The sequence below is a fragment of the Babylonia areolata genome, chromosome 1, assembly GCF_041734735.1.
Source record: "Babylonia areolata isolate BAREFJ2019XMU chromosome 1, ASM4173473v1, whole genome shotgun sequence".
In the NCBI taxonomy this organism is placed as follows: domain Eukaryota; kingdom Metazoa; phylum Mollusca; class Gastropoda; order Neogastropoda; family Buccinidae; genus Babylonia; species Babylonia areolata.
The window spans coordinates 13,480,384-13,504,779 of NC_134876.1; the positions used below are offsets into that span (position 1 = coordinate 13,480,384).

Consider the following 24,396-nt stretch of genomic DNA (forward strand, 5'->3'; position numbering starts at 1 on the left):
AACTAATAAACTTATTTGATATGATTTTGTCTCAACCCATACGGTCTCTAAACAGTTTACTTGGAGGTCAGTGCGAGGTTTACAATAGAAATCATTTTTCACATAAATAGCAACACCACCAGGTGTGCGGTTTGTTCTGTCACACCAGACTTGTTAAGCGCTTTCTCCTTAAAGGGAGCTCAAAGTGCTTTGCAATAAACATTAAACACACACGCACAGTAACTTATAAAAAGGAAAATAAAATAATGATTTGATGCACAAAAGCATCAAACAGATTCAAAGACTACATCTGCTGCATTACTTAATTACACACACACACACACACACACACACACACACACACACACACACAGAGAGAGAGAGAGAGAGAGAGAGAGAGAGAGAATGACAGAGTCTGCGTGGCTTATAACTGAATGTCATTGGAAAGGGAAGGAAGGTCTGTGCATGGGCATTTTCAAAAATATGTTTTCAGACCAGTTTTAAAAATTTGAAATGAGGGAGAGTGGCGAAGATCGTGAGGTAAACTGTTCCAGACAAATGGGGCTGAATGAGAAAAGGAAGAATCACGAAGGACAGAGTTTTAAAACGGGGAGCAAGTAACCACCGTGAATCCCAGTTGTCGTGTGGGTGTGTAGGTTAGAATGACTTCTCTCAGATACTGACGGGCAGCACTCGAAATGGAGTTGAAGGTAAGAGTTGCGATTTTATACTAAATGCGGGCAGAAACTGGTAACCAGTGAAGAGAATGCAGAAGATGAGTGATATTGTGAGTCTTTTTGGTTCTAAAGATTAACCTTGCTGCTGCGTTTTGAACTTTCTGGAGTATTTGCATTAAGTTTTGAGGACAACCGATGATGAGTGAGGTACAATAATCTAGTCTGGACAAGACAAGAGAGCACACCAGAGTTTGTGTTGCTTGAGTGGTAAGGAGATATGCTGGATTGAACTGATCTTTCGAATTTTAAAGTACGAAACATTGAACTGATCTTTCGAATTTTAAAGTACGAAACATTGAACTGATCTTTCGAATTTTAAAGTACGAAGCCTTGCGGAGATTGTTTACGTGTTTCTTCATTGAAAGGTTTGAATCAAACGTCACACAAAGATTTTTCACTGAAGATACAAAGTCTGCATCTGAATCTGCAATTTTAAGACAGGAAGGCAAAGAGTTGTTTATGTTGCTTGAAGAAATCGTGATATCACAAAAGAGAGGAACACGTCACACTTGAATACAACAGCGCAGTATGGTGCAAAACTAAAAACAAAGTGAACAAAAAGAAACTATTGCCAATATACAGCGTAGCGAAATACAATATGATACATCACGATACAGCACAATACAATAATGTCCAACGCATCCCGCCGGATGCAATCTAAGCGGCCGCAGGGATCCTCTGAAGCATGAAAGACAGTTCCACAATTTTGGCGATTCTGTTATCAAGCACGCGCACGTCATGTGTATTATGTTGGTTTGTTTGTTGTTTAGCTGGTTGGTTGGTTGGCTGGTTGGTTGGTTGGTGTGTGTGTGTGTGTGTGTGTGTGTGTGTGTGTGTGTGAGAGAGAGAGAGAGAGAGAGAGAGAGAGAGAGAGAGAGAGAGAGAGGATTTTCTTTTCTTAATTTTCCCAGAGAATCACTAGAGGTCGAGGAATGATTGATATGCAAGGTCGGGTTCAGAAAATACGTTGAATACGTTGTTTTATTTTTTCTGTCTTTCTTTTCTTTTTTTTTTTTTTTTTTTGTCTTTGTAGAGAGAGAGAGAGAGAGAGAGAGAGAGAGAGAGAGAGAGAGAGAGAGAGAGAGAGAGAGAGGAGAAATGAGACAAGACAAGACACACTTCTTTATTTTCAAGGATAATAGATAAGCACTGGTGTGCTTTTTTAATCCAGTCCTCGCCCTGAACAGGGTCTACACTACGCACTACTAAATAAAGTCGTATGCATGGTGATAACAAGATACATGGGAAAAGGGAACAATTGAAAACACACACACACACACACACACACACACACACACACAGAGGGAGAAAGATGAGAAAGGTGAGGAAGGGCTAGAGGATGAGACTGTGTGAGTTCAGTGTTTGTGTGTACGTATATATATATATATATATATATATATATATATATATATATATGTATGTGTGTGTGTGTGTGTGTGTTGCCTTTTGAAAGCTTTGTTGTGTTCTCTCATGGTCCAAACTCTGCGGGAAGTGTATGATAAACTGGTATGTGTGATAGGCGATTGAGGAACAGGCGTACTGGAAATAGGCGAATCCGAAACAAGGGGAACAGGGATGACACCAAAGAAACACGTATACATTCATTGATAGCTTTAAAACTCACTCTGGACAGAGTTTTCTCCCTTTCTTTCTCCTGCAGACGACCCATTTGTCAGGGTTAGGATAAAATCACAAAAAATACAAAACACAAAATAACTGAATGAAACTCCCTGTACTTGATCCACTGACCCCTCTTCTAACGTCGTGTGTACGCTCACCCCCCTCCCTCTCTTCACAGCCCTCAGAAGCTGATTCACTGTCAGTTCCTTCTTGCTGGTAGCTTTCGTCACTGCAGATATTTTTCTCAACGTCTTCATTATCCTCGTCGATGTCGAAACTTTCAGTTTGAAGCATTTTCGATACGTATACAGATTAGCTTGTCATGTGGGATACCAAGGTCAACGGCTGGCCAGCGATTGTACAGTCACGCAAACCTCACGAAGAAACTTTCTATTGACACGTTCGCAATGCCCGGTGTTGCTGCGAATTTTATGCTACCCCATGAGGAAAACGTGGACATTTTTTTAATTGTCAAAACCGCTATAGCGTTCTATCGTCCGGAGTGAGTTTTAAAGTGCAACTGACATGTTTATATGACATATTTATCATGTGGTTATCTGCTGGCCTGTTGGTAAGAACCTGCCCCTTTGGTTCGCTCATTCACTGTGATGTTGCGTCACAGGGCGGGGAAGGAGTGTTCATCTCATCATCATTGCCAGAATGGATGAAGTGACTGATACCAGCGTCAAAGGCAAATCAAATGTTGGGTGAGTAACCAGCCGCCGTGGCGAAGTGGTTAGCATCGCGGACTGACGGCTGGGAGGACGCGGGTTCGAATCCCAGCGGAGGTGGGTTTTTCGGCCCGTGGCCGGCTCCTACCTAGAGTTGAGTGTGCTGTGGGCCTAAATGGGGAGACTAGGACCACACAGTCGAGTGTCATCCACTTCAAGGATGCGTCTTTGGGTGTGTTGCTCTAATTACCTGACCAACACTGCAAGTGTCTGTATCTCTCGGGCCTGGTTAACGCCGGGATATCATTTTGACAGGATGCGCAGAGTACAGCCTTGTCACGCAGTCCCAAACCAAAATGGACCTCCATAGCAACATCGTCGTCATCATCGTCATTCTCCTCCTCCTTCATCGTCATCAATATAAACAAAATAATCTCAAAGTATGTGGCCTTTCATGCCCTGCTCTCATGGTGACCTCAGTTTCGATACCCCTCCACTTCCGTGCTTGGGGTGAGTCCTGTCAATGTCGGCAGATTCATGGGGGGCTGTTGTTTGAGGGACGTGGTGGCGGTCTCCACTCTGGGAGGGACGCTCACTCAGTCTGGCTCCGCGACTAAGCCATTATTGTCGTTAGTAGGGGGCTTAGTAGGTGGTGTCCTAAGTACGTTAAAACAGAACAGGCACTACTGAACACCACCGAAGTGACTCAGCAGCAGTGCAGAGTCTCCTCTGGTGTGTGGCCTCCTGGCGAGCTAACATCGATGGTTCCCTGTGGACTGCCGACGCTGGAACTGCGACGGACGAACCCGGGTGTGGCCGTATATGGGGGAATCTAAATGAGTGGCGTGGGAGTAATGCCACTGAAACGGTGCAGATGATGGGGCAGCAAAAAAAAAAATGTTGGGTGAGTAGCCCTGGCCTAGAGTGAGAGAGAGAAAGAGAGAGAGAGAAGGCCTTAGCCCCTAATGAAGGGGTGGTGTGTAAACTTATTTCGAAAACACAACAGAACATACAGTATGTGAAACAATAGAATAAAACAATACATAAATTGGAGAGAGAGAGGGAGAGAGAGATGGTGTGTGTGTGTGTGGGGAGTGGGGGGGGGGCATAAAACAAAATATAAATTGGAGAGAGAGAGAGAGAGAGAGAGAGAGAGAGAGAGAGAGTGTGTCAGCCAGCTCCTAAACTGCCCTACAGATGACTTATTGTCCCCGCTCACGTGTTTGTTTCATGTGTCCACTGCCGAGAGAGAGGTAAAAGCAAGCTGTCGCAATGTCGCTGTCCAGGTTTCAGTTGTTTCAAATAGCTGTGCACTGAGTTGGTTGAAACGTTGTACGCTGACAGCAAACAAGCATGGCAGACCAACAGTCGAGCACCAAACGTGTAGCTGTTTGTGGCGGCGGTTTGGTGGGGGCCCTCAACGCCTGCTTTCTGGCCAGGCGGGGCTTCACAGTGGAACTCTTTGAAATGAGGCCGGACATTCGCAAACAGGAAGTGGTGAGGGGTCGCAGCATCAACCTTGCCGTTGCCGTCAGGGGCCTTGAGGCCCTCAGGAGTGTGGGGTTGGAGGATCGAGTCGTTCAGAAAGGTATCCCCATGTACTCCCGCATGATCCACGATCCTGATGGAACTCTGCGACAGATTCCGTACGGCAAGGGGCAACAGAACATCATGGCAGTCGACAGACAACTGCTGAACGAAGTGCTCTTAGACGCTGCTGAGCAGTACCCCAACGTGAAGACCCACTTCAACCACAAAGTGGTCCGATGTGATTTTGAAGCGGGCGAAATCGTCTTTATCCACGAAGGGCGAGAAGTGGAAAAGACGGTGGACCTCATTGTGGGGGCCGACGGAGCGTTCTCCGCTGTCCGCCAGCAGATGATGAAGCGACCAGAGCTGCTCTTCGACCTTCAGCAGCATTACATTCCCCATGGCTACATGGAGCTGACCATCCCGCCCACACAGGACGGGCAGTTTGCCATGAGAGTTAACTACCTGCACATCTGGCCCAGGAACGACTTCATGATGATCGCTCTGCCCAACCTGGACAAGTCGTTCACAGCCAACCTCTTCATGCCCTTTGAACAGTTCAACTCTCTCCAGACTGAAGACCAGCTCGTGGATTTCTTTCGTGAAACCTTTCCTGACGCTGTGCCGCTGCTGGGAGAGAGCAACTTAAAGAAAACCTTCTTCGAAAGCAAGGCTCAGTCATTGGTGACAGTCAAGTGTCAGCCCTACCACGTGGGGGACAAGGCTGTAATCATTGGGGATGCGGCCCACGCCATGGTGCCCTTCTATGGGCAGGGCATGAACTGCGGCTTTGAAGACTGTATTGTTCTGGACAACATGCTGGACAAGTACAACGACGACTTTGCTAAAGCTCTCCCTGCCTACACGGAGTTCAGAAATCCTGATGCCAAAGCCATCTGTGATCTGGCAATGTGCAATTACATCGTGATGAGGGCTTCTGTCAACTCCCGCTCGTTTCTGTTCCGAAGAAAACTGGACAACCTTCTGCACTGGGCCTTTCCATCCTTCTGGCTTCCTCTGTACACTTCGGTGTCCTTTTCAAGAATGCCTTACCACCAGTGCATTGAGAACAGGGCTTGGCAAGACAAGATTCTCACCAACATCTGTCTGGGTGCTGCCGGCACACTCGCGGCCAGTGTGCTCATCGCGATGTACACACAGATGGGGAGCCATGGCAACGGCGCTCTTCCACAACTGGTGTCGAAGCTCAGCGGGAGAGTTTTCCCCTAGTGGTCTGCGGAATCCAGCTGTCTGCCATCTGGAGTAGGACAGTTGTATTGCTCCCGCTGGCTTCTAATGCAGCCTGAATCGGGTTGGGTTCGGTTCGGAATAAGTTTGAAACTTGTTGACCCATGTTTGTTGTTTATTTTTTTTCGTTTCTTTTATTGCTTGGGGCTCATTGTTCATGTCTGGGATGGTCATCTTTTTTGTTTGTTTATTTATTGTTATTTTGTTAATGGAAAGTTGCTTATTTTGTTTGTGTGTGAGCTTTTGTGTGTGTGGATGTAAATCTTTCAGTGAAAGAATGGAAACATTGGTGGACACACTGTTTGTTTGCTTGTTTGATTTATCAGTGAAAGAAACTGAAGAACTGGCAAAAAAAAAAGAACAAAAAAAAAAAAAAAAAAAAGAACAGCTGAGCTGAGCTAAAAAAATTGGTTGATAAGCACATATGTTCACAAACGCTTTAAAAGAATGTGTAATGACATATATTTTAACTGCCGTGGATGAGTGACAGGTTGTTTCTTTGAATGATATCCTGGTACAGTTTTCCCCGCCATCAAGAATTATAGATTTGTGTGGATTTACTTGCACAGTATTGTGTTCAAAAGCGGTCGTAGCTTATCCTTTTCATGGTGTACAAATTTCAAATCTGCTTTTATTTTTTACCCTCCGGGCACTATGCAGACAACATATCTCTTAGAGGTTACATGTTCCTTATTGTGACAATAAATCAAGTGTTTTTCAAGTGACTGCCATCATATTTGTATATATACATATTACATAATTTGTTTGGTTTTTGTATTTGCATGGAAGTTCAGTGATACATAGAAACCCGTGTTGTGCATGTGGAATGTGTTAACCAGGTTTTTTTCTTTTTTTTCTTTTTCGTGTTTACTTCCTTATTGGTTCAGTCTGCTTATTTCAATGGGTTATGTATATTTCTTTTTGTTTTTATTTAAATTGGAACTATTGCAATTGTAAAGTGCTTGAGCATCATTATTTGATTAAGCGCTATATAAATAAACTTATCATGCCCATCAGTTGTGTTTGGGTGTCAACCAATCAGAAATGCGCTTCCAGTTCTGTTTCTTCTTCTTCTTCTGTGTGTGTGTGTGTGTGTGTGTGTGTGTGTGTGTGTGTGTGTTGGTATAGTTGTGTATTCATATCTGCAGCAGTGTTTTATATATATATATATATATATATATATATATATGTGTGTGTGTGTGTGTGTGTGTGTGTGTGTGTGTGTGTGTGTGTAAATTATATATGGTGTGTGTGTGTGTGTGTGTGTGGAAGTCGAAATATTTTAATTGTCAGACCACAGATCTATAACAATAGAGTTCACAAGGACAAACAGAATTACTACTGGGAAATGAATATTAGGACAATCATTGAACTACATGGGCATCGATAACGATTCTAGAGCATTTGCTCGTCATGAAAACGCCTTGAATACAAACTTGCACATACTAACACTCACTCTCTCACTCGCACAAGATAACAACATGGACATCTTAAATGCACTTGGATGTTTGTGAAATTTAGCAGGAATAAACTGAGAACGCAGGGAACAGTACTTAGGGCAGACCAATAGAAAATGCATTTCGCTTTCCTGAGTGTCATCACAAAAAGGACTATTCCTACTTTGCCCATCATAATTAAACTGCAAAAAGTGTGAGCGCAAGTTGGACATTCCAATTCTAAACCGCGAAAAAACACGGCGCATATTTATACATTTGACATTGTTCAAGTAAGGTTTAAGTGACAAGGATTGGTTGTAAGCTGATTACACATCATAAAAAGCGTGAGACTGGAGAGCTGAATGCCAGTCTTGAGTAAAGCAATCAACCGGACGCTGCTTAAATTCAATCATAAACATTTTGACATTACCAACTGACTGATCCTCCCAAACAACACCAAATCCAAATTCATACAAAACATTTCTCACAGAGCAAGCCCAAGTACAATAATTATGACTTTGCAATGATAACATCGTATTATAAGCTTTCTTAGGGAAACGGTCATTATCCATAAAGACAACACGAAGCCAAAATTTAATACACTTGGAGTAGGTGGTCACATACAGGGGATAGCGACCAAGTTCCCCGTAAATCAAGTGTCTTTGTGCTCTCTGACACGCCCAAAAGACGCTTCATTGCAGGCAAGTGCACCCTTTCAATGCACTCTTGATTTCCAGTCAAACCCCAAACTTCTGCTCCGTATGTCAAAATTGGTTTGATTTGCATGTCAAATAGTTTGAAAAAAATACTGGGGGAGTGTTCACCAATAGACCAAAGCATTTTAAAGATAGCTGCACATCCCGTTCTCGCACGTTCAGACAAATCACGCATAGTGGGTTGGAAAGAAAGTCGCGTAGTAAGGATAACACCAAGATACTTGTACATGCTAACAGTTTTCAGCTGTGCATCACCGAACATCCATGCCTCGTTCTGTGCAAGAAATCCTCCATTTCTAAAGACAACAATATTTGATTTATCAAGGTTTACAACTAAATCAAGGCGTCTGGCGGTTTCGAACAAAACATTCAGTTGGGTTTGAAGACCAATTATGCTGTCAGATAACAAGGCAACATCATCGGCGAATAACAAGATCAAAATTTGGATAAACTCTGGTAAAAGCTGAATGCCGTGCCTACCATGATTATTAATTTCTTTTGTTAACTCAATAATGAACAATGAAAACAATGCAGGAGAACATACTTCGCCTTGTTTCAGCCCGCGAGGACATAGAAAAGTGTCTGTGAGGTCACCTCCGACGCGGACACGCGCCTTAACAACTGTGTAAATACTTTTCAGTGCATTTAAAAATGTTCCATTGATACCATTGACACTCAGAATTCTCCAGAGCTTATCTCTTCTAACAGTATCGAAAGCTTTTCGAAAATCAATAAATGCTACATATAATTTTCTATGTCTGAGTAGTTGTCTCTGTATTAATGTAAGCAATGTAAAAATGTGATCAGTTGTGCAATGACCTTCTCTAAACCCAGCTTGTTCTTCCCCAATAACCCCATTTTCTTCCATCCATTTAGTAATACGTCTATTCAGCACAAAAGTGTAAAGCTTGCTACAAATGTTTAACAGGGAGATACCACGGTAATTATCAGGTACATTCAAATTGCCCTTCTTATGGAGTGGTTGCAACACTGACAAACATAAACACCAATCATCTGGAAAAATGCCGTGATCAAATATGAAATTAAAAAACTTCAACAAAAAAGGCATGATGTGAAATGCACTATATTTGTAAAATTCTCCAATTAGCCTATCAGGCCCAGCAGCTTTCTGTCTCTTGAGTACCCTGACAGCAGCTTCGATTTCTGATACAGAAATTTCTTGATCTAATGAATCATTTCTCTCGCATAAACGAGCAGCATGCCGGTTATCATAATACATACAAAAGTCATCATCACTACCGTTATCCACAGAAAAATCATTGAGAACATTTTGAAAGTGGGAGAACCAATCATTGCAAGAAATATTGTCGGTACCACCTGATCTAGGCCTAACAGAACGAACTGTGCCCCAGAATTGCTTTGGATTGGTCGAGTGGCATTGTAGAGGCTGAATCACATCCTCTCTACGCAGTTTTCTCTTTTGACGCATTCACTCTTTATACTCCCTACGTTTTTGGACATAAGCCAGACGGTCAGTGTCCAGGTTAGTTCTAGAGGCCCAATGTAATTGATTACGAAGAACTTTTCTGCTCTCACGGCACTCAAGATCAAACCATACTTTTCTTCTCTCATTCCCAAACACAACAGTTTTCTTCATACATTCAACCGAGAAAGCAAAACATTCATTAAATTTTGACAGTGCAGCGTTAACATCAACATCTACAAGTGAAATTGCATCCTGAATTATTTGTTTCACCTTGTCAGAGGACATATTACTGTAGAAAGTCTCCCTCGTTCCATCATCCCATTTATACTTAATCAGCGTGGACATGGGCATACGTGTTCTAGTCTGCTGTAGAGAAACGTTTGAATTCGAATTCACAGCCAAACAAAACTCGACAAGGGAATGCTTTGACTCTACCATGTGCTTAACATTCAAACTTTTACAACGAGTAAGCATTGTGTGTGTGTGTGTGTGTGTGTGTGTGTGTGTGTGTGTGTGTGTGTGGTGTGATGTGGTATATGGTGTGTGTGTTTGTGTTTTTCTTTTCATTTTAATTTTGTTCTTTTTCCTGTGTATTTTACTAACACCATGCTTGTGCCTCTCTCTCTCATTGCGTGTGTGTGTATGTGTGTGTGTGTGTGTGTGTGTGTGTGTGTGTGTGTGTGTGTGTGTGTGTGTGTGTAATTTTTCTTAGTATTTCTATTAACACCATGCTTTCATTTTTATTTAGTACTGTGTAGTGTAGACCCTGCTCAGGGCGGGCACTGGATGTAAAATGCACACCAATAATAATAATAATAATAATAATAATAATAGTAATAATAATAATACGATGCAGGCTTAAATAGCACAGTACCCCAATCTCAGATGGGGCTCACCGACGCTTTACAACAAAATTAATATACAAATTTAAGACTAAGTGTCGTAAAATATATACAAAGTCAGCACAGTTTCACAAGTGAAACAGAACTAATGTAAATCGACAATGCTTATCTACTATCCTCGAAATAACGAACTTTGTCTTCTCTCTGTCTCTGTCTCTCTCTCCTTTCAGATCCAGATGGTTTATTCACTGAAACTCGCACAGCTTGTTAAAAGACACGTTGAAACATCGAGAAGATATGGCAGAAGATATGGCACGGACATCAGCGCCGAAAAAAAAACAACGATAACAAGTGAACGGCCAGCCACAACACAACCACCACGGCCGCTTCTATGGCTGTCCTGGGAGAGAGGCTGGAAAGTGTTCAACGCTTCACCAAGCTGGGATCCATCATCAGCAATGAAAGATCCAAACCAGATCCTCCCCCAGGGCTAGTAAAGACAACATCAGCACTACACAGACTGAAATCTCTACAGAAGAACAGCGACATCATCTCTATGAAACACAAGATCAGACTCCTGCTCTCACTGGTATGCTCCACCGTCCTGTATGCATGCCAGACATGGTATGGACTCACACGGTGTATTTAGAGAAAGGAACTGAACGCATGAAAGAAAGGTGTTATCGCAAGATTGATTGATTGATATGGATACTTATATAGCGCCTATCCTCGGTGGGAGACCAAGCTCTTAGCGCTTTAAAATACGGGGTCATTTACACAACAGGCTGCCTACCTGGGTAGAGCCGACTGACGGCTGCCATTGGGCGCTCATCATTCGTTTGCTGTGTCGTTCAATCATATATCAGGCACGCACACATACACACTCAGGCAAACATGTTATATTTAACATTTTACGTGCATGACCGTTTTTGTTTATTTACCCCACCATGTAGGAAGCCATACTCCGTTTTTGGGGGGGTGTATGCTGGGTATGTTCTTGTTTCCATAACCCACCGAACGCTGATATGGATTACAAGATCTTTAACGTGCGTATTTGATCTTCTGCGTGGGGGTTCAGGCACTGGCAGGTCTGCACATATGATCACCTGGGAGATCGGGAAAAAAAATCTCCACCCTTTACCCACCAGGCGCCACCGAGATTCGAACCCGGGACCCTCAGATTGAAAGTCCAACGCTTTAACCATTCGGCTATTGCGCCCGTCGATACTAAACATCAGATACACTGATCACATCAGCAATGAACAAGTCGCGCCAAACCAAACAAGCAGCTCATTGGATCTTACGGAAGATCTGCTGACATCAGTTTAAGAAAAGAAAGTTACACTGGTATGGCCACGTGAGAACACCCAATGGCTTCTCTGAATCAATCCTCTGAGGAACTGTTTGAGGGAGGGAGACAGGGTGGAAGACAGAAAAAACAAACAAACAAACAAACACAACGGACTGACAAGTTTGCAGAACGGACAATGATTTACTGAATCCGAATCTGAATCTCCCTTACGTTGTTTGCAGTTATATCCTCTCTCTCTCTCTCTCTCTCTCTCTCTCTCTCTCTCTCTCTCTCTCTCTCACACACACACACACACACACTCTCTCTCTCTCTCTGTGTGTGTCTGTCTGTGTGTGTGTGTGTGTGTGTGTGTGTGTGTGTGTGTGTGTGTGTGTCTCTTCCCCTCTCTCTCTGTGCACTCTCTCTCTTAGCGACAGACAGAAAAGCGCGCAAAAAAACAAACAAACAAAAAAAGAAAACAACAACAAACAAACAAAAAACACAAAAACCGAGACCGAAAATAGAGACACCAACACACATTAGATAATGTAACTTGACAGCGCTAAATGAGCCTTTCCCGATATTGCTTCGGACTGCCGACGTTCCCCGCCAAAAATAAAAGAAGCAAAAAAAAAAAAAAAAAAAAAAATCCTACGGCTCAGTGCAATTAGGACAGTTGGCCGAACTCGCTGGACAGAGAACGTTGAGCGTGTCCAGTCTGCCCAGTCAGTGACCACGGTCACTTGTGAGAACTGACGGACTGTTAACCCCTTGTATGATGACCACTGCTGTGTGGCATGAAGTTGGAGAGGCAGTCAGCAATTCTGAGAACGTTTCGATGGTGTGATTCATTTTGCTGAACATATATAAGGAACAGGTTCAAATAAGGAATGTTGTGACTGACGTTCTGACCTGTATGTAAACTCTGTCTTATCTCATTTTCAGTTTCTCAAGGAGGCGTCACTGCGCTCGGACAAATCCATATACGCTACATCACATGTGCTAGGCAGATGCCTGCCTAACCCAACGCGCTCAGTGAGCCCTTTATTTTTATTTGTATTTGTATTTCTTTTTACCACAACAGATTTCTCTGTGTGAAATTCGGGCTGCTCTCCCCAGGGAGAGCGCGTCGCTACACTACAGCGCCACTCTTGCATTTTTATTTGTTTTTCCTATCGAAGTGGATTTTTCTACAGAATTTTGCCAGGGACAACCCTTTTGTTGCCGTGGGTTCTTTTACGTGCGCTAAGTGCATGCTGCACACGGGACCTCGGTTTATGGTCTCATCCGAATGACTAGCGTCCAGTCCACCACTCAAGGTCTAGTGGAGGGGGAGAAAATATCGGCAGCTGAGCCGTGTTTCGAACCAGCGCACTCAGATTCTCTCGCTTCCTAGGCGGACGCGTTACCTCTAAGCCATCACTCCACAGTGATGCATGCATGTATATTTGTGCACCTATCAGAGTGATTTTCTTGTACGTAAATTTGCCAGAGGGCAGAACTTGTAGCCATGTGTTCTTTGTCAGTGCACCAATGCGCGCTGCGTACGGGACCTCTGTTTATCGTCTAATCCGAATGACTAGACTGAAGAGACGCTCAGTTAAAATTTCCAAACTAGGGGGAGAAAGGCCGAGAGCGGGATTCCAACCCAGAACCTAACGAACTAAGCATTGGTAGCTGAGCGTCTCAACCATTCTACCACCTCCCTCCTAACCTACACCCTCATATGAACTCGCTGTATTGGTAGCTGAGCGTCTTAACCATTCTACCACCTCCCTCCTAACCTACACCCTCATATGAACTCGCTGTATTGGTAGCTGAGCGTCTTAACTATTCTACCACCTCCCTCCTAACCTACACCCTCATATGAACTCGCTGTATTGGAAGCTGAGCGTCTTAACCATTCTACTACCTCCCTCCTAACCTACACCCTCATATGAACTCGCTGTATTGGTAGCTGAGCGTCTTAACCATTCTACCACCTCCCTCCTAGCCTACACCCTCATATGAACTCGCTGTATTGGTAGCTGAGCGTCTTAACCATTCTACTACCTCCCTCCTAACCTACACCCTCATATGAACTCGCTGTATTGGTAGCTGAGCGTCTTAACAATTCTACCACCTCCCTCCTAACCTACAGTATACACCCTCATCAACTCGCTGTATTGGTAGCTGAGCGTCTTAACCATTCTACCACCTCCCTCCTAACCTACACCCTCATCAACTCGCTGTATTGGTAGCTGAGCGTCTTAACCATTCTACCACCTCCCTCCTTATCTCAGCGAGGTGACAGCTCTTCACGGATGAGCATACTCGTCAGCAGCAGCAGCAGTGAAGTGGTTAAACCCAGCACTGGGGTCAGCAGCAGCAGTGAAGTGGTTAAACCCAGCACTGAGGTCAGCAGCAGCAGTGAAGTGGTTAAACCCAGCACTGAGGTCAGCAGCAGCAGTGAAGTGGTTAAACCCAGCACTGGGGTCAGCAGCAGCAGTGAAGTGGTTAAACCCAGCACTGGGGTCAGCAGCAGCAGTGAAGTGGTTAAACCCAGCACTGAGGTCAGCAGCAGCAGTGAAGTGGTTAAACCCAGCACTGGGGTCAGCAGCAGCAGTGAAGTGGTTAAACCCAGCACTGGGGTCAGCAGCAGCAGTGAAGTGGTTAAACCCAGCACTGAGGTCAGCATCAGCAGTGAAGTGGTTAAACCCAGCACTGGGGTCAGCAGCAGCAGTGAAGTGGTTAAACCCAGCACTGGGGTCAGCAGCAGCACAGCCGACGTGACGTGGACACTGACCCTTGGTGTCCGTGGAGTGCAGCTAGCCGGTCAGTGGAGGGGACAACGTGTTGATTGGTTGTTGCTCACTATGGCTTTGTGCGTGACGCTAGATACAATATAAAAAAAAAAACAAGAGAGGCAAGGCCTTCAAAACTCACTTGTGATAAATTAAGTCCCCTAGCATTAATTACAGAGTAATTTCCCTTTTTTACTATCTGCACCAAAACGTTTGCAAAATAAATAAAAATTCCATGCTTATCAAAAGAAGTTCCTGTTTGAACGAAAAATGATAATAATGACTCCTCTTGTTGTTTTGTCAGAATAAGAGGTCAAAGTGCCAAGTTTAGAGAATACAAAAAATATAAATATAACAGTAAATGCAGTTTGCATATAATTAGGCTTCTTTTTTTAATGTTTTTGTTCCCATCCCAGAGGTGCAATATTGTTTTAAACAAGATGACTGGAAAGAACTGAATTTTTCCTATTTTTATGCCATATTTGGTGTCAACTGACAAAGTATTTGCAGAGAAAATGTCAATGTTAAAGTTTACCACGGACACACAGACACGCAGACACACACACACACACACACACACACACAGACAACCGAACACCGGGTTAAAACATAGACAAAAATTACAATACAGAATAATACAACACAACGAATTGCAGCGCAACACAGTACAATACAATGCAATGCAATGCAATACAATACAATACAATACATAACTGAAAGGTATTTGTTTAGAAATTGAGAAATAATCGACAAAAATGAAAAAGAAAAAAAAAAGTTTTAAAAGATTTTACATCAAAATCTTCTTCTTTTTTGAATGTGTAAGGGGTAGTCAAATTACAAACATGGAGGAGGAAGGAAAGAAAAGAGAGCAAAGCAGATAGACAGACAGACAGACAGCTAGAAACAAAGAAAGAAAGAGAAAGAAAGAAAGACAATCGGAATATGTCTTGCTTTTAATTCCACAGATGTTCTTCTTGGGGCTCATCAGGGACATCTTCACATCTCCACCCCACGCCCCCCCCCCTCTCTCTCTTCTGTTTGTGTGTGTGTGTGTGTGTGTGTGTGTGTGTGTGCGTGCGTGCGTGTGCGTGTGTGTTCCACGATATACAGGCTGCACGATGGCTCACTGTTTACCCCCTACACCACTCACCCCTGTGGCAGCTAGAATGATCGTCCTTGCCATCATTACGATCTTTCAAAACACACGAAGGGAGTGGCGATGTTTACTCGGTGCATGAAATCTAAATTAGCATTCACGAAATGAGAACACAACTCTCGTAACGCGAAACCCTTTAATCTTCTTAGATTCGTGCAGGAGACTGACAGCGAAAAAAACAAACCCCGTAAGATAACGTTGTTGTTTTTTAAAGCTGCATTTCCTCGCATAGTCTGGTCCTAACTATGACTATAGCGGAAAAAAAATCAATGAATTAATCAATTCATAATAATAACAATGATAGTGGTAATAATAATTCAATGAAAATAAATGAATGAATGAACTAATTGTTTAATGATAATTGTAATAACATAATTGTGTGTGTGTGCCGTGGAAGCTGCGATACATAGACTAGAAATGAGTGTGTGGAGGAGGGTGTAGAGGAGGTGCAGGGTAATGTGTGTGTGTGTGTGTGTGTGTGTGTGTTGGAGCTCATGTACGTTTATATGTATTTGACTGTGCTTTCATATCTGTGAAACTGCATGCTTGGTGCATATCTGTTGTGCATGTGTGGGGGTATGTGTGAATGTGTGTCTTCATGTTTTACATTTATTTGCTTATTTATCATCATTGTTGTCTTATTTATTTATTTATTATTATTTTATTATTATTATTATCATTACTACTACCTTTTTTATATCATAATTATTATTTATTTATTTATGTAAGCTTATCTATTATTTATTCACCTTTTTTTCTTCTTTTTTTCTCAAGGCCTGACTAAGCGCGATGGGTTACGCTGCTGGTCAGGCATCTGCTTGGCAGATGTGGTGTAGCGTATATGGATTTGTCCGAACGCAGTGACGCCTCCTTGAGCTACTGAAACTGAAACTGTAATAACAAGGAATAGGGAGGAGCAGCAGCAGCAGAAAGGGAAGAAGAAGAAGAAGAAGAAGAAGAAAAGAAACGAATCACTTGAATCTGTATCAGACCTTCAATCCATGAACATGACCAGCCAAAGACTGGTATTTCAGCCTCCCATCTCCAGGCTTTGCGGCAGTCGGCTAGACCTGTAGAAGACAGTTTTACTTGTTGCCACATGTGGACTGACTGCGTGACTGAGAATGAAACAAAAGCACTTCCTTTCAGGCGGGACACATCGATGAGTAATACGGAAGTATGACATTCTGTTTGTGTTTGTGTGTAACTCCCAGCACAACATGAAGTGTGTGGTGAATACCAGCTTCAAAGATAATGTCAATGGAAACGAGCGAACATCCCACACAGGCTTGTGAAGTCAATACTTCTCTGTGTCTGTCTGTGTCTCTCTCTCAGCGTTTTGTGGAAAGGAAAGGTGCTAAGGAACGTTTTCTTTGAGACAATCTTGCAAGATGCGACACACAGAAGAAACATAAAGGATTTTTTTCTTTAAAGCAAAGGTCAACACAATCGATACTGAATTACCAGAGGGTTTCAAGCTCTTGGTATAGGCAATGAATGAATATGATCTGCCAAGCTAGTTTTTCTCTGAGTTTTTTTTTTAAAACCATTATTGTATGAGTGCATGTGTTCTATGCTGCTGTTGAGATATCCGATGACTTAGGATGGATAACCACAATGCAACTGATATATAAACATTAGATTTGAGTATTGATCGTGAGTGTACTATATCTTCGATAAACTGATTTATTCAACTGTTAAAATGTTTTCTGAATTCATTCATAAACTTGATTTATTCAACTGTTAAAATGTTTTCTGAATTCATTCATAAACCTCTTTATCAAACTCACCGTCCTCTCTCCGTCACATCTATCTATCTATCTATGTATCTGTCTATCTATCTGTCTCTATCTCCTCTCACCGCCACCTCTCTCTCTTGCTCGCTCAATATATCTACCTACCTATCTATCTATCTATCTATCTGTCTGTCTGTCTGTCTGTCTGTGTCTCACTCTTGCCTTCCAAATAGCTACCCCAACGTGGGTGGCTGGGACGGTTGAGTAGGTGAAAGAAAACAAGCATGACAGCTTTACATCCAAGGCAGCTGAAGCCCACAAGAACCAATGTCTGAGCAACACACGTTCTTTCGGATCTTGGCCTCTGGCACATGCATACATACATACATACATACATACATACACACACACACATACATGTTAAGTGGCATCCTTCCTGTTTTTACCGCTCCCCAATGTACTACCTGCTTGGTACTTTCTTCACGTGATGGATAAAAACATGCGTGTCATCATGTCTACCTTGTGTCTGAACGTATTCTGGGATACTCCACATCACCCTCCTGCGTTTATGTGCACCTGGATCGTTTTCACACTTTGATCATTCACGAAAGGGGGGCCGTAGGTCTTTTAGTTTTAGCCAGTGGGCTTTTCTTTATGATGAGAGTTTCGCTTTGGCTTTGGCTTTAAATTCTGGGAAGTTTAGCTGCGCTCTCCCTCTCTCTCTCTCTCTCTCTCTCTCTCTCCCTCTGTGTGTGTGTGTGTGTGTGTGTGCGTGTGTGTGTGTGTCTTTTAGTCAACGATTCGCGGTAAATGAAATTCTGTTCACCCCAAGACCAATAATATCCCCTCGACGATCAGCAGCTTCAGATCCATTCTGTTTCCGTGTTCCCATTTTTCAGAACAATCCACAATACGCCGCTGCTTTCCCTCTGTCTCTGGACTTTAGGACTAGAGCAAGCAAAAAGTGTATAGCCTCCAGAGTGCGAGTCGGTCGGGCTAAATTGAAATGAAATTACGAAGAAAAATAAAATCCTAGCGAAACTGAATAAAAATCTGGTAAAAAAAATAACAATGGCAAGAGAAAATAAACGTGAAATAACCCCCCTCACAAAACGGACACAACGCAATAAAACTGACTGATTTAAAAGCACAAAACAAAAACGAAATAAAACAAGACAAAGCAAAACAACCTAAAACGATATTAGCTCCCCCCCCTCTCCGCCCCCCCCCCCCACCCCCCCCCAAAAAAAACCCCAAAAACAAACAAAAACAAAACAAAAACAAACAAACAAAAACCAACAAAAAACAAAAACAAAAACAACAAACAAACAAACAAAAAAACAACAACAAAAATCACCAAAGAAAAAAAAAACAAAAAAAACGAACAACAAAATTTAGACAGACTCAATACCTCTGGGAGCAAGAGGCTGTGTTGACAATTGGGGGGTATACTGGCAGGCCGGCAGCCCAATGACCAGCGGAAAGAGAAGAGGACGTAGGAGTAATGGGAAGAAGAGGAGAGGAGAAATCCGGGCCAGGCACTGGGAACAGAAACAGGACAACTACAGCCAGGCACTGGGAACACAAACAGGACAACCACAGCCAGGCACTGGGAACACAAACAGGACAACTACAGCCAGACACTGGGAACACAAACAGGACAACTACAGCCAGGCACTGGGAAAAAAACCAGGACAACTACAGCCAGGCACTGGGAACACAAACAGGACAACTACAGCCAGGCACTGGGAACACAAACAGGACAACAACAAAGAGGCACTGGGAACACAAACAGGACAACAACAAAGAGGCACTGGGAACACAAACAGGACAACTACAGCCAGGCACTGGGAAAAAAACCAGGACAACTACAGCCAGGCACTGGGAACAGAAAAAAGGACAACCACAGCCAGGCACTGGGAACACAAACAGGACAACTACAGCCAGGCACTGGGAACAGAAAAAAGGACAACTACAGCCAGGCACTGGGAACAGAAACAGGACAACTACAGCCAGGCACTGGGAAAAAAACCAGGACAACTACAGCCAGGCACTGGGAACAGAAACAGGACAACAACAAAGAGGCACTGGGAATAGAAACAGGACAACTACACCCAGCCACTGGGAACAGAAACAGGACAACTACAGCCAGGCACTGGGAACAGAAACAGGACAACTACAGCCAGGCACTGGGAACAGAAACAGGAAAACTACAGCCAGGCACTGGGAACAGAAACAGGACAACAACATTCAGGCACTGGGTACAGAAACAGGACAACAACAAAAAGGCACTTGGAATAGAAACAGGACAACTACAGCCAGGCACTGGGAACAGAAACAGGACAACTACAGCCAGGCACTGGGAACAGAAACAGGACAACTACAGCCAGGCACTGGGAACAGAAACAGGACAACTACAGCCAGGCACTGGGAACAGAAACAGGACAACAACATTCAGGCACTGGGTACAGAAACAGGACAACAACAAAAAGGCACTTGGAATAGAAACAGGACAACTACAGCCAGGCACTGGGAACAGAAACAGGACAACAACATCCAGGCACTGGGAACAGAAACAGGACAACAAAAGACAGGCACTGGAAACAGAAACAGGACAACTACAGCCAGGCACTGGGAACAGAAACAGGACAACTACAGCCAGGCACTGGGAACAGAAACAGGACAACTACAGCCAGGAACTGGAAACAGAAACAGGAAAACTACAGCCGGGCACTGGGAATAGAAACAGGACAACTACAGCCAGGCACTGGGAACAGAAACAGGACAACTACAGCCGGGCACTGGGAATAGAAACAGTACAACAGCAAAGAATTGGAAACAGAAATAGGACAACAACAGTCAGGCACTGGGAACAGAAACAGGACAACAACAGCCTCGCACTGGGAACAGAAACAGGACAACAGCCAGGTACTGGAGAGAGAAACAGGATATCCAGGCACTGGGAACAGAAACAGGAAAACTACAGCCAGGCACTGGGAACAGAAACAGGACAACAACAGCCAGGAACTGGCAACAGAAACGGGACAACAGCCAGGAACTGGCAACAGAAACGGGACAAGAGTCCCAGAAGGGACGCAGAGACAGGAAATTGATCCCTTTTTAAAATTGGGCAGTTCACTTTGTTTGGTTACAGCTGGAATGAAGAAAAATGAGAAAGAGAGAGAGTCAAGAGAGAGAGACAGACAGACAAGCAGGCAGGCAGGCAGACAGACAGAGATTACAGGCAATCACACACATGCACACACGAACGAAAGCATGAACGCACGCGCGCGCGCGCACGCACACACACACACACACACACACACACACACACACTCACTCACACACACGTCACCCCACCCCACACCACCCCACCCACCACCACCCCTCTCAATCCTCCTCATCCAAACATACACAGCCGGCTGGAGGGGAGACAACCCAAGCGGTGAGGAGAGGACCGGGAAGCGAAGGGGGAGGAAATTGGAAAGACCGTCCGGACCCGTGATCCCTGAACAGACCTGGTGGGCCGTCACCTGGGACGTCTGTAGGGAACCAGAGGGGGGGTGAGGGGGTCGGGGGGATAGGATACTGAACATCACTGTGTAAACAGGAGTCAATAGAGGAAGGAGCGAAGGAAGGAAGGATGGATGGATTGATTAATTGATTGATGGAAGTTAAGGGGAAAGGAGCAAAGGTCTTGAAGAGAGATGATACTCTTTCACAACGTTGATATTCTTGCACAACGTATAAAAACAAGAACTGAAGTAAATTAGAGAGAAGAAAGGAAGGAAGGAAGGAAATGAAGGAAGGGAGTAAAGAAGAAAGGTAAGAAAGAAGGAAGGAAGGAGGGAGGGAAGACAGGAAGGAGGGGAGGAAGGAAATATAAGGAAGTAAAGAAGAAAGGTAAGAAAGAAGGAAGAAAAGAAGGAGGGAAGACAGGAAAGAGGGAATGAAGAAAGGAAGGAAATGAAGGAAGTAAAGAAGTAAGGTAAGAAAGAAGGAAGGAAGGAAGGAGGGAAGACAGGAAGGAGGGAAGACAGGAAGGAAGGCAGGAAAGGTGATCATGCATGATTATATAGAATATCATTCTTGATATTGTTGCTGTAATACTGTATAAGTTCATGAACACAAATAAACGATTCCTCAATTGGAAGGAGAGAAGAAAAAAAAATGAAACCAAGGAAGAAAGCAAGGAAGGGATACTGTGTTTAACTTGAGATGACACAGAGGGAAAGAAGTGTAAAATAAATTGGGGAGGGAAGGGGGGATGGACGAAAGGGAAATAGGGCTGGTTTGATAGGAGAAGAAATGTAACATCCAAGTATAAGAATAAGTAAACATCGAAGACTGAACTGGGTGGATGGATGGATGGAGGGAGGGACGGAAGGAAAGATGTGTTTAACAGAAAATTGTAAACCAAGTGTAAAAGTAAACTATTACACACAAAAAAATCATTAAAAATGAATAAACAGATAAACAAGTGACTAGATAAAATAAGCAAATAAACGGGTGACCAGATAGATGAATAAACCAGGTACATAGATAAGACAGAGATATAGATAAATAAATCATAAAGGTTAAACAATGACAAAAGAGGTTTCTAGGAAACCACAACAGTTATCAGATAATTAGGAAACAGTTCTACCAGCCCTGCACAAGCGAAACCAGCAACAAGAAACAAAACAAATACAATGTACAAACAGTTTCAGTTTCAGTTTCAGTGGCTCAAGGAGGCGTCACTGCGTTCGGACAAATCCATATACGCTACACCACATCTGCCAAGCAGATGCCTGACCAGCAGCGTAACCCAACGCGCTTAGTCAGGCCTTGAGAGAGAGAGAGAGAGAAAAAAAAGATAAGCGTACATACATAAATAAATAAATAATAATTATTATATAAAAAAACAAACAAAGACAACGAATACACACAGATATAGAAAAACAAAGAAGCCCGATCCTTGAAATTAAAAGCACAAAGAGCGAAATCATTAATTTGCTAAAGACAAAAACAACAAAATAAAGAAAAAAAACAACAACAAACAAACAAACAACCCCCCCAAAAAAAACATTAGCACAATGAGCCAAGTCACTTTTAATCGTATAAGGAGCCTTGTTACGCGAAATAGCTTTGTTACCTACAGCATAACTGACATGGATTTAAAAAAAAAATCTTTTAAAAATTGTTTTTAAGAAAGGTCGAGGAAGGGAGTGTATCGATAAACAATGACTTTTGCGCAAACAAGTAAAGCTGCGAAGAAAAGAAGAAGTTAAAAAAAACACAAAAGCCACGAAAGACTAAAGAAAACAGAATGTGGTGATTGTGTGTTTTGGGAAAGGGCACCAGAACCATTGACTCCAGACATTTTGCCCGTTTCCAGAATCGTAAACATTATGAGAGATGTAACGCGGGGTGGAATCGGTTCTCTGTGTGTGTGTGTGTGTGTCTCTCTCTCACTCTCTTCCTGTCTCTCTCTCTTCCTTCTCTGTTCCTGTCTCTTTCTCTTCCTCTCTCTCTTCCTGTCTCTATCCCTCTCTTCCCCCCCCCCTCTCCCTCTCTCCTGTTCCTCTCTCTCTCTCTGTCTCTCTGTTTTTCCCTCTCCATCTTGTCTCTCTTGGCAGTTTTTGGAAGCCGGGGTATATGATTTTCTGGCACGCTCCCGCTGCAATAAATCATATGTTTGTCGCACAGTTTCTCTGTTGGGTTCGCAGTATAGACGGTTGGTTCTCTAGCATCGCCCTGACTTCTGGCCTGAACCGCAGCCACTCTCCTTCAGGTCGACGATAAAGATATGTCTGATACAGGAGGACAGGTCTGGCACTCAAACGTATGTCTGGAACGAAAAAGCATCTCTACAAGACATGCATTCAGTGGATCCCTTTTTGCTTTCAATGAAAGGGTTAATGTCTCCCTTTTTTTCCTACCCACAGTCATATTTTTGTTACAATATATTTTACCGGTCTATGTTTCAAAGGAAACTTATCAGACATGATCAGTTTTGTCTATGTCTTGCAGCTGCATCTGCATCCAGGTTGTGAAACATGTGAACATGAGATGCTTTTTTTTTTTGGCCATCCATTATAAAACCGTCATGTTCACTCATGTATAAGAGTTGATCAGAGCAGTGAGTTAAGTTGTTGTAAACCTTTGGATTACTTTTAATGTGAAAAACAAAGAAACAAACATTTAATGCATTCTTTAATTTCAAAATGTGTCCTAAATCACAAAAAGTGACAAGATGCTAAAGGAAAGTGAATTAAATTCTATCAGAAAAAATGAATGGATTATTATAAGAAAGAAGGGAAGGAAGGAACACATTAGACAGAAGGAAAGAGAGAAAGAAAGAAAATGAAGAAACCAGAAAAAAAACCCAGAACAGTAATTTAGCATCTCATCACACACGTCAGAAGGACGGGAAGGAAGAAATATAATGCTAATCCCTTCACGCAATGCTACCTCAGTGTCTAAAGGTGTCACCAGACTGTGCGATGCGCTCGAACAACCAACCAACCAACCAACCACAAGAACGTTGACATATAAAATGCGGCTTAAATGACAAGTCTTGCCCATCTTCTTTCAGGGTCGAGCTGAGGCTTTGGGACTTCAAGGCCAGTTGGGACAATCTACTGGCGTCCCCCGAACCCCTCAAGAGCAAGACTAACAGTTTCTGAGTTCAGTACAGTTAGATTTGCAAGATATGTTGACGCAGTTGACGCGGAACGCATTCTTTCAAAGGGCTTTATGATGCCGTTATTCCATTCCATTCCATTCATTCTCCTGCCCGGGATGGGCGTAGAGGAGACATGAGGGACGATTCCGTAGTCAGACGACGCCATCCGGTTCTATTTTCTGCCTGTCGTATCAGCGTAGCGCTATCCATATTGGTCCATTCCTTGATGTTGTCCATCCAGCATTTGGCTTGCCTCCCTCTTCGCCTACCACCCTCTAGCGTTCCCTGTAGAACTGTCTTTTGCAGTGAATTGTGGCGTGTCACATGCATGCCGTTATTACTCATTGAGAAATCTTCCCAAAGAGATTCAAGTCCTCTGTATAACCGAAAGATAACATGCGAATTGCTCGACAGGACAGTTTCTGTTGACGCCATCCGTCTTTTTTTCACAGGTCGCTCACATTCCAAGTTCAGACTGTCCGACTGCTTGCAACAAGTCCAACACCAGATGGGGGCGGGGATGGAGGAGGAGGGGGA

The 24,396-nt window shown here is 43.3% G+C and overlaps 1 protein-coding gene across 1 annotated transcript; it reads left to right on the forward strand.

The window, feature by feature from the left end:
- Window positions 1-4,360: 4,360 nt before the first annotated feature.
- On the forward strand, window positions 4,361-5,767 carry LOC143293385 (kynurenine 3-monooxygenase-like). The gene has a single exon (XM_076604204.1). It carries the CDS (start codon window positions 4,361-4,363, stop codon window positions 5,765-5,767), a length of 1,407 nt encoding a protein of 468 aa, XP_076460319.1.
- The last annotated feature ends 18,629 nt before the right edge of the window (window positions 5,768-24,396 follow it).